General features: G+C 37.6%; 1 protein-coding gene across 1 annotated transcript in view; it reads left to right on the forward strand.

The window, feature by feature from the left end:
* The first annotated feature begins 963 nt into the window (after positions 1-963).
* Positions 964-12386, forward strand: part of LOC140243967 (uncharacterized) — a 35628-nt gene continuing 24205 nt past the window's right edge. The window contains exons 1-2 of the mRNA XM_072323632.1: positions 964-1060; positions 11417-11664. Coding sequence (XP_072179733.1) covers positions 964-1060; positions 11417-11664 — 345 coding nt within the window. The remainder of the gene's footprint in view (positions 1061-11416; positions 11665-12386) is intronic.

Raw genomic sequence — 12386 nt, forward strand, 5'->3', positions numbered from 1 at the left:
CAGTGGCATATAGACATACTTCTTGAAGTACTGTATGTGTGTATGTGTGATGTATTAACTAATGCATTAGGTAATATGTATCTTATCTTTCTTTGGAAAGTGTCTCAAAGAAAACCTTTACTTGAATTGAACAAATGATGCATCACGCGTTACCCCGGGGTACCGTAGTACCCCGGGTAACCGCATTGTGTAGCGCCACCTCACGTCCACTCGAGGACAGCCAGAGAAAAATGCATGCACTGTGTGTGCGTGTACATAGTCATTCCCATGCCACTGCATGTTATACTATGCGTGCATGGAAGCTGCGATACCGCTAGCGTGTGCTTTAGTGCAGTGCAGTGCAGTAGCTAGCGTGCACTAACTCCAGCACCAAAATAATTTCCTCTTTTTGGCACCCAGGGTACAACCTTTTTAAAAAAAAGAATAATTCAGCAAAATGGCTGATTTTTGTTTGGTACCCCGGGATACAATTTATGTCATCAAATAACCAGGAAAAAGAACAATAATGAAGGAACTCTTGTTTGACTGTTCCAAATTGTCAGTTATTCATCAGACATTATTGGGCACTGCACACATAGAATCACAGAATGACAATGTGATATATCATCATTTGTATCCAGATGTTACTGTATGTGGAGAAATAGAATGTTCGATGTAAATTTGCAATTTCACTCCATTTTGTACTTTAAGCTAGATGTAGGGAAATGTGTAGAGACTGTGAGCTGTTTTGTGTGAAGTCATACCTGTTCAGTTTACAAGGAGAATTCAAATATTGTATATGATTTTTATTTCGGTTTCATTGCATAGTATTTAACTCTAGCATTTATGTTTTTTTCCCCCCAGTGTCTGATTGCATCTACTGGATTTGCTTACACAAGGAACAAAGCATGAAGTTCGGAGAAGATTTTTGAAGGAGGGGTTTCATCAGATCTACTGACAACGCACACAAAAAAGAGGTACAAAATGCTGAGACCTATTCATCAGATGCTGTTGCTGATGGAACTCCTGTCGTGGAGTCTAACTCTACTGGTCTTTGCCAGCCAACAACCCAAGCTGCCAGGTAAGGGGATATGTTTCATTGATTTCCATCATATTGCAGAATGATCAGTTTTCAATCAATGGCTGAGCAAGTGAGGGCTCTCTTCAGAGGAAAGTTGAAAATGTGAAGATTCAAGTGTTCAAGCCCCTCTGGCATTTGGTTTCGTTCTTTTATAATTTTTTGATAAATTTCATGGCATCTAAAATAAAATGCTGATTTAATGAAGAAAATTTCCTTCTCGAGAACGCTTTAGAATAACAATCTACATACCCTTCCTCTCTTGCACAAATCCTTTCACCCACTTGCAATGGAAGAATGAGATTATGAGCCATTTTTTTTTTCTTGTTCCCAACCCCACCACCTGCGTAAAGTCAGAAAAATGATGATGGTGGTGGATAAATGTTGGCATGCAGAAACAGTATGCCTACTGCTAGGTAATGATCTGAAATTTGTTCGCTTCAAACTTTTTCAGTGGTCTCCACCACTGTTGTTGTACTAGTAGTATTTCAATCTGGTTTTCATCATGAATACATTGCATCAAATGAGACACTGCTACTGAAGCTGCACCCTGATAATCTACACCCATAGACAAATAGAGCCGATTTGAATCCAAAGTCACATAGATTGATGAATTTTGATGATGAATTGATGGAAACTTTCCGTCACTCAGGATTAGCATCTTGTTTCAGAATCGAAGTATCGATTAATCAAGTGTCTGAAATGAGATTAAGTGGAGCAGAAGTAATGTTCTCTTGAGATTAACTTGGAAAGAAAAACAGATGTGAAGTTGAATTCATCGGGAATGAATTCCAGTTGTCATTTATTCAGACTGCACAGTTGCCATGATTGTACAAGATTCGTGCGAGTAAATTTTCCTGACAGAATTTTGCAGGCAGGCAACGAGATAACAGTGATGTTTTTATCCTGTAGTACTCCATAGATTTAATAAATTCTCCACTGCTGCTTTCTGGCGCTACAACTCTTCCTCTCACTCATCCACGTGTTCATTAATCTAGTGGCACACTTCTCTAATTTTCATTCCCCTCCCTTGCCGGGTGTATGATTAGGCGCATTAAACCCACCTCTCTCTCGTGCGGATGCAGACGCAGTCGTTGCTCTTCATACGTAATGGAGCTCGACCATGGATCGAGGGTCGAGGATAAGGGGGAACGAGCTAGAAAAGGGCAAAATGCGTGTTACACGGGCCTTTCTTTCTTTTTTTCTTCTCCTGCAGCAGCAATCTTGAGGAAGTAGAGCAGAGAGATGGGGAGGAAGAAGGAGAGTTAGAGTCTTCTCGTGATGCGCTTTTGATAATGGGATGGTACAACGAGGGGCAGGTTTGGGGGTGGGGGAGGAAGACCCGTTGTTTGAGGGGATTGTCACTTGTGTTTTCGCTTAAAAATGTGTTGATGGATGAGCAAGGAGGGGATTGAGAGATTGTTTGGATCACGCGTTGGTCTTCCCGCTCTGACGACATCGGTCCAGAGCATTGAGATCAATGCAAACACACACTCACTTCCCCCACCCCTCATTCTTTGAACACACACACACACACACACACATACATGCATACACACATACACACATACACACACCTGGGAAAAATATTATTATTATTGTTATTATTATTATTCACTTGGCATTTCAGACGTGTGCATGCGCTGGGTAAACAAAACAAATTTGATTCAGTATATTTAAAAAAGATAAGAAAAATTATAACACAGAGACAAAACACAAATAAAAAAGATAGATTTTGACATAGAAAACAGGGCTGTCAGGGGCAAGAAAAGGTGAACTCTACCGTAAGTATCAGCATAGGCAGAAAAAATCTCTTTAAATTCTCTTTATATGTACATCATGTATATAATAGCAGATAAGCTACAAACTATGTCAATATTACAATATAAGACCTTAGATGCATAACTGATGTATAATTGATCAAGTCCAGTATAATATGAGATTCCTATGTGTAATAACATTCATGTGTCATTGTGTACCCCTGTACAAGTATAAGCATGCATGTAACCTGTTCCCACAAAATACAACCAGACATTAAATTATTTCCTAAGGTTGTTCATATTTTTCAGATACCGCATTTTTTTTATCTATATGATATTGTTCTGCTTGATTTCCAAAGACCTTCCCTAAGAACAGTTAAATATGCCAACCATCAGACAGATATATTTTACATTTTTAAAGAACTTGGGGATTTCTAGAACTGATCAGATAAAAAGATAAGGAAATAATGTACAGTGAAGAACTCAAATAAAAGAAAGTTTTTCTCTCTTTTCCCCCCATTCTTTTGGAAGTATTTGATGAATAGTATTAACAGTTAGAATAAAAGAAATGATAACACACAACAGAAATGTGTCTCAGACTTAATATACTATGGGTAAAAAGACCAGAGGCGTTGTGTCCCAATATATCATAAAGATTGTCTGAAGAGATTAATCAATTCCAGTTACATTATAATTAAAACCCAGATCAATTTGAATATGGACAGTGAAACAGAGTAAACATACTATGTTTTGATCTTTAGGAGATGAATGGATATAGTTATAGTGTCACGTGGTCGAATCTCATGGGGCAATATGCCTTTTTAAACTGAAAAAGTCTTTTTCAAAAGATGAAAGCCAGTTTATCGACTACTGTATGCTCATTATTTTGACGTGTAACATCTGTCCAGGTAGCTTATTTAAATGAAGTTAAAAAAGCACCAGACCAAGGATAATGATTTTTTTTTTTTTTTTTTTTTTTTTTTACTGTTTATGTCCCCAATTTAATGTAAACATTTATGTTTATTTTTTGTGTTTGAGAGGTACATGTGTTTACCGAGTGTGCAGAATTTCTGACTTAAAACTATGGTAGGGAAAAAGGATGGAAACAAATCATTCACCCAATGCACCTCTAGCTAACTGTGTGTGCAAACATTATTTTGGTCCAAATATTGAGAGGAAGAGGTACTCCTTCATGTTAGTCTGAGCTTCTTGTTTAAGTGAGGAGTGATTATGTCGAGCTTGTGTGCCTGAGCTCTCATTCACATTGAAAAAGTAAGGATGGTTGTGGTCTTATCATAGTGACCCTTAATAAATGAATGTAGTGGAATCGATACTGGTAACACAAATGTGCACGTACATTTGTAACACTGTTAAAGGGACTGCACAGTACTGGTTGAGGTGGGGATTCAGGTTTATAACATTCCTAAGTGAGATAATAAGAAACCTCTTATGAAATGTGAAAGAGCACGTAATTTTAAGAAGGATTCAACGTTTATTTGATGAAAGTTGGTTTTCAAATGACTGAGATATCCAAAAAAGTGATAATAATAAAAGGCAACAGGCCATGCCTTTTATTAGGTTCTCCTTGTTTCAAGTTGTTTCTGGATATCTCAGCCATTTCAAAACCGATTTTCATCAAAAAAACTTTTGATACCCCTTAGAATTGCATGCTCTTTGACATCTCATAGAATGGTTTCTCAATATCTCACAAAACGTTAAAAGCTAAATCCTCACTTCAACCAGAACTGTACAGTCCCTTTATAAATGTGTGTATTCAACTTGATTACTTTTCTAGCCTGGAGACCATGCAGTTCACCATAATCCCCAATATTTTTGGATGTTTTGCCCTGCTGACTACTTGTAAATAATTAGACTGGCCCCATCAAATATACACACTTAGATATCTCTGTTGCTCTGTCAGGCAAGCCTCAGATGAGCTTTCTGATTATGAGATGACATTGTTGTAAGAATAGTCATGGTGTAAAGCATGTTAGCCAGCTCAGTGTATGCTCGGGACATTATTTTAGCTTCTCAGAAACTGTACTCCTGAGCAGGATCTTTTACAGATATGCTTCAGAGTCTACCTTGCACACCCAGGAGGTTCATTAACAAGATTAGGTTGTCTCATTTAGATGAAAGAGTGTAATGTATGTATTGAAGAATGAAGCCTATGGTTACATAGTGTAAAAAAAAAAAAATCTGCATGATACGTGGGATAACTGTAGTTTTTAAGTGTGAATGGGGGTCTGACTTTCACAGTTGAGTATGAAATGAATTACAAATATGTTGAGCGCTGTGAGTCATTGGGGATGCCTTGGGGCAGTGAGAGAACTCAGTATATGTTTGCTAGAGGCAAACACTTCATCTGAACTGCATTATTGGTTTAAAACTTGCAAGCTGCATATTGCAGTATCAACAACCAGTCTGCTTGTGTTGGGATGACAGAGATACTGAGGAAAATGTGATACCGTCACTATGTTCTTATGCATAATTCTGTTTTATTTTATCTCTGTTTCAGTATTCTATAAATGTATACTATATGAACCTAGTACTGAAGTTGCAAGAGAATCAATAAGTGATATTCAGTACCTTTTGATACCTTTTGATACATGTATTTACTCTGTCAGATGAAGACAGATTGTGTGTCTACTGAGCAAAAAAAAAAAAAAAAAAAATCTTTCATACATTCTAACATAAAACATTTAATGACCTGGAGAAGGACACTGGAATATACATAATGTAACAAAATGTATGGACTGATTACAGGTAATGCTCCAAAGCAGTACTATAACTTCCCAAACCTGCAGTTTACGATGGGAAAAATAAAGCAAAAAATACGGAGACCGTTGTGCAGCCTTGTAGAATTTCCAATTTATCAGTAAATAGAAGTCGGGCAAAAATCAATCATGCGTACAAATGTGCACATAAATCAGATGAGATCATGGCAACCGCCGCTACCACGGGAGCAATTTATATTCATATGTGCAGCAATGGAGCCAATTTTGAATGCAGAAAGATCACATGGGTCATCGACCAAGTATAGCCCTGTTTGGAGCCCTTAATATGATTACAACCCAGTTATCGGGTAAGGCCTGTCAATTTGACAGAGATTTAAGACTTCCAGGTATTCAGCTGTGTGGGTAACTACACAATATGTTCATAAATTCCATTGCAAAGCTTAAAAATTGAGAAACGTGCAAGCTGACAGGCATGAATCTGCCTTTGCGATCTGCCCTAGGCACCGTGCACAACTCAATTGAACATGTGCAAAATATGCTGACAACCAACAGGCTTACCAAATTACTTGTTATTATTCTAACTATTCAAGTTAGTTTCTGAATCACTGTGAAATACTTCAGGATTTCCTTTTTCATAGGCATAAAGTTTGTTTTTTGCAGTTATGTGTACGTATACGTGTGAGTCCACTGTAGGCAGTTTTGCTCCACGGATGCACAAAGAGATCATAAGGGTGAATGGACATGTATACTCAAAGAAACCTGCACTATTATACTGTATGTGTGCCATAGATAGCGAGTCTTGAATTTTTCTTGAATCAAGACTTCCAAACAACTTTACGAGTGGTTAATTTGGAGAGACGTATGCATTCACGTCACATTCATGTTTGGTCTTAGTTGATATTCTTGCTTGTTTTGCAAAATTTGTGAAAATATATAAAGTAAACATAGTAAATTTTACTGTGTAGTATCAACATACCATTTTGATTATTAAACTAGAGAAGCACTCTGAGAGTGCAGACCTCTGCCAAGCATGCAGCTCATTTCCACCACTGATCTTGTTTTTCCATAGATATCAGTGATTTGCACCCATCGATTGTGTGCTGAAAGTCGCCCAATTTCCCAATATAGAAACCTTTTGTCACGTCATAAACTTCCAGCTGCGCGGCGCGCCTCACCTTGGCAGAAACTAGAGCATGCACTTTAGTGCGCGCATGCAAACCTCAAATATGCGCAGCCTGAACTCCCAAGTTCATTCACCCTACGTGCCAAAATATCAAAAATCCTCCATAAATTCCAAAAAAAATTTTCAAATCACTACCAAAATTTAATTCTGTTACTTGTATCATTCTAACCTTTCCTGCAAGTTTCATTTAAATCCGTTGACTACTTTTTTTAGTTATTTTGCACACAGACAAACAAACTAACTAACAAACCAACGGTAATGAAAACATAACCTCCCCCCTAGGCGGAGGTAAAAGACAAATGAAAAATTGCAATTGCCATTTTCATATCAACGCATTCTGTACAAACATTTTGAGTAGGTCAATATAAACTCAGGTAATGGCCATTCTTCACTTTTATGGCTTTGATGTAACATGAGATTGAGATGTAATTACCTTTGATTATATTCAACAAATTCTTAATAGAAACTTGCTATTTGAGATTCAGTTCACTTTTACTGTTTTGATTCTAAGAAGCAACTTAGTGCCATCTGTAATATCCACACAAAGAATGCTGAAAAAAGCCAGTTTTAATGGTAATGTGCTGTTTTCAAAGTTATACACTCTCCAGTATTTGTGAACCATGTTTAAGTAGTTGGAGTACATTTGTTATCATTCTGGAAAAATATTCTTGCAGTCAGAAACCGCCTTGTTGTGGTGAATGCCACACGTAAACTTTAAATCAATGTCATAGAATCTTTAAATTACTATTGTGGCCTCATCACCAAGCCCAAAGGACATACAGCATGCCATTTGTTCTCTGGGCACGCAGTGCATACCCAATCTTATCTCACATTGCTCCCCAAAATTGCATTTCCATAAATGCATTGCAAATGTACATCACTCAATTTTACATGGAATTTGACAGTTGAATCTTTAATTCTGCTCAGCGACTTGTCATTCATCATTGCAGTGCCATTTGCTATTAGTTATCCCCAAAAAGTCCTCCCCCAATATATATATATATTTTTTTTTTTTTTTTGGGGGGGGGGAACATAACCAAGTTATCTGCCCATGGACAGAAATATCAAATGCTCCATTATCATGTGATCATGTTTATGCGATTGCTGATGGTATTTGACTAACCCATATATCACTGTTCATCCCACCAGGCATAAAACTTCTCTGCAGTGCAGTAAGTGAACCGTCCCTTAGCTGGGAGACGCATATGAAGTATGCTCCTTCCGGAGCCAACTGAACATACTTTGGCATTGATATTGTTGTCTTAATGGATTTACCCCGAGGGAGGTACGGAATGGCTTCCTCGTGCATGAGAAAAAACAAAAACAAAAGCTGCTTCCCCCTCCCTCCTTCCCTTTTCTGTGCACATATCAAATTCATGCCATCCATGTTGCATGGAATTGCAATACCTAGGTGCTTGGATGCAGTGAAGATCTCATTTGTTATAAGAATAGGAACACCCTGCAGGGTTGTGAATGCTGGCATCTGGCTAAGGCATCATGAGGCATTTTTGAAATAGCACATGTTTCTGGACTTTAAAGGTACCTAACTGGTTTGAGCCCCTCTTCCACATATCATTGCATGTAACATGTAACTTGTACTCAAAGATGCTTAATCTGGAGCATTCCATTCCATGTCTTTATATAAATGCTGTTGTATCAGATATACACATATAAATTTGTGTAATCTGAATAGGCATAGGATGAAACTGTAAGCCTTTGATTGAAAACTAGAAACAATCAAAAAAAGGTCCTCTCTAGGACTCCATACAATGACATGATGTTAAAAATTCAATGAGTGCTGCTTTTTCACGAGATTCTAGATAAAAATGTTGTATCCAGTACTTAGTATTGAAGTCTTTAAGAAATCTAAGATAAAAATATATGGATGCAGATGTTTAACTCATATTGCTTAATACCTCATGGAAACTATATCAGAAATGCTTGATAGTGTCTTTAATGACAGCTGGCAAAGTTTTTAATGTCCTCTAATTTCACATGAGTAGAATTATCATTTCTGTTACAGCAAGTCCAAGATGGGGCAATTGATCTAAGGTCATCACTTATCAAATTTTGTTTCTCCCAAATAATTTAACTTTGTTTTTCTCCTTCCCTTTGTCCCAATGAAACATAAAACAAGAAAACAAACAGACACATGAGACAATATTTTATACGTCACATGCATAAAAAGAAAAGCTGTAGACTTGTTTCCACCATTTCCACATACTGTATGCCATGTACTGCATATGCCGAATATTTCGCGAGGTTTTTATTTTCGCGAATTTTGCAAGTCAGCTGCTATTTGCGAAATTAAAAACACGCGAAAATATTGACTCTAATGCCGATGTGAATGTGACGTACGCGTATACATTTCTCCATTCAGTACAGGACTCCACGATCGCGAATTTAACCACTCGCGAAATTGTCGGGAAGTCCTGATTCGCAAAAATTTAGACTCACAAAATATATAGCGTATGTAGTATTCTATTCACAGACTGCAGATTCAGACTGTTGTGTGAATGGGGTATACTGCCATTATTTGAAAGCACATACTGGGCTACAACTAATTTCAAGCCATACTTGCCTGGTAATATTTAGATTTTGGCTATGAACTAGACATACAATTGTAATTTCCTTGAATTTTGAACTGCAGAATCAACACTTTTCTTGTATTGAATGCACTCACCATATTTGGCTGCAGAAAGCTATCAAAAGGGGATTGTCAAAGGATGTTCCATAGTGATCTACAGTAGATGTGAAATTCAAAAGTACTTGAGTATGTTATGCATCACCATACAAATGATAATGACACAATTGCCCAAATGTGCATTGACAGATCAGGTCATTTCAAACTTGTAGAATAAATATATGGAGTACATTGTTACATAAATGAGAAATTCAGTGAAACTATTGCTTATTCCTGTAAATCCACACAAGTGCAGTCATTCATTCCCCTTGATTAAATAGAACAAATATCACTAGACTAAATCTGTTTGCATGGACAGCAAGTCAGCACTTTTCTTGATTGGGAAATACATTTGATGCACCTTACATGTTCAAAAACAAAGATAAATACTGTATTTGACATATTGAATATATTCATTTGCAACAGGTTAAATTTTCACAAATTTACTTGAGTAATTTGATATTCCTACAGTGAACAACATGCCATTGTGAAATACATACACAATTCACATTTTGTTTTCTCAGTGGGGAAAATCTCTATTTTTGCTGCATCTTAATAGAAATAAGACTTTGTCTTGTTCTGCTGCGGTTCAGAATTGTAAGCTTATAAACCACTCTTAGATCTGTATCATGAGTCCCGATACATAAAATTTTATGCTCACACCAGGAAGGTATTATAGATGGAGAGAGAACTACCCCTCTCCTTTGAAGTCAAGCTCTTTACCGCCAAGAAGTTATGCGCTAAACGACAGGTGGTACCCAGATGCTTTGACAAAAATAGAGCATTGCAATAATCAGGACTAGCACTTTTACAGCAGGAAGACCTCCCCCTGCTGCCGTTTGCACTCTCTTTCAGTGCCCTCACAACAATGAGTGTGTTGAATTATTGGAGCAGTGAATCAGAATGCAGTGTAAAAATTCAACTCTCAACAACAAAAAGTAGACAAATATGCTGGGACATTCTTTAGCAGAGTGCTGTATTTGAAAATCAAATATGACAGGTTAACAGATGGGAAAATTACATTTGAAATTATGGAAATATATAAAGTTCTCAAGAGGACATAATTTCTATTTCATTTTGGATTTGTGCATTACAAGAACAGAATGTCTGTTGAGAATGAGAAGGACATTAAGTTGTCTCAAACACACTGGCCCGAATTCACGAACGTGGTACAAATGAAACCATGGTTTAAACCATGGACAAAATCTATGGAGCGCCAAGTGTCGCATGGAATATTTCGTTACGAAATCTCTCATTTCGTCAATGAAATGTTTATTTTGTAACGAAATGACGTTTGGTAACTAAATGAACACTTCGTCCACGAAATGATAATTTTGTTAACGAAACGGTCATTTTGTCTACGAAATGACCAATTTCGTAACGAAATATGCCGTGCGACACTTGGCACTCCACAGTTTTTGTCCATGGTTTAAACCATGGTTTCATTTGTACTTCCTTCGTGAATTCGGGCCTATGGGTTTAGTGACAACTTGTACCCTTATCATTCTCAACCGAAAAGAAATAAAAGTTTCTAACTTTGATTTTTTTCCTAAACTGTTCTACACATGTATCCAATCAAAATTTCATGTTGAAATACAGCTTGTAATTCAATGAAATGCAAAACTTTTTCTTCAGCTCCATATTTTTTCTTGGAATGAGAGCCTAGCCAAGCATGCTTTCAAAGCATAAAGAATTTTAGATACCCTAGTGTAATGCTTTTGAACTCAAACATGTGTTTGCATGGATTACGTAGAGTCGACACTCCATCATATAACACCTCCGTGGCTCACACAAACATTTGCCACATTCAAAACTAGTTGTTGCATGTGCATTCCTGACATTCTTGGGCTGTACCACATTCTTTCAAATTGTTTTCTCACTTCAGTGTACTGCAGAGAGGGTCCTTTGCCTTAAACAGATTGTTAAATACATCTCTTTCTTTTATGCAAAAAAAAAAAAAAGAAGAGTTCCTTTCTCCTTCCTTCTCCTTTGCAGAGGCAGAACAAGGTGAACACTACCTGGTTTGGATCAATGGCAGCCACAGTGCCACGGACATTCGCAATGGGACCATCGGGTCACCGGGATTTCCCAGCATGCATCTGTCGCAGGCCGCGGCCACGCACACCTTCCATCTGAGCCACCACAGTCCACGTGGTCGCATCAAGCTTGACTTCAGCGACTTCTTTCTTACGCCTCTCGACAATTTTGTGGACTGCGGCTCCCCTTATGGAGACTTTGTTAAAGTAAGTGTGTGTGTGTGTGTGTTGAGTTTCCCCACTTGCACAAATGCAGTGAGTGTAAGTAGGGCCTACAGTATACTTTTGTTGGAATGAACATGTTTAACAAAATTTTGATTACAGCAAAGTAAAAACTCAGGTCCCCAAATTGTTATTTGCATATTTTCATGAACTTTTTTTTATTGAGCTATTAAAAACATTTTTATACAGTGAAAGAAAACTGCTGGTCCCAAGGACCGTGCTATAACAGGAGTTGCCTGTGGTTCTTTTGAGAGCAAGCAACAGTCATTGAAGTCCTTGTGTTATTACTGAAATGACTTGGCACCTCTAAGAATTCATTCCTATATTCTTCGTTTAAAATTCAGCTACTGTGGTAAGCTGGTTATCACATTGCATGTGGGTCAGCAGGGCATGAAATAATAAAAGGAGAAAAATATATTATAACCTCCTTGATTTGGAAACTGATATCACTTGTTGACACACATGTGACACAATGGCATCTCCCCAACAGCTCTGTCGAACTTTCCTTCCTCTGGACTTGTCATTGTTGGCAGCCCTAGCTGTTCTCGTAACCCAGTACGATCAGCTTTCTGTTGTTGTTTCAATTGTTTTGACAACCTTAGTGACAAGAGCTATAAACAGTGGGACAATCCGAAAGCCTGGCTGTCAGGATGTCAGCTCTGTTTAACCCAGTTACCGTGGATGCATGCAACAACAACACCATCAAA

The sequence above is a fragment of the Diadema setosum genome, chromosome 2 (assembly GCF_964275005.1).
Source record: "Diadema setosum chromosome 2, eeDiaSeto1, whole genome shotgun sequence".
Taxonomy (NCBI): Eukaryota; Metazoa; Echinodermata; class Echinoidea; order Diadematoida; family Diadematidae; genus Diadema; species Diadema setosum.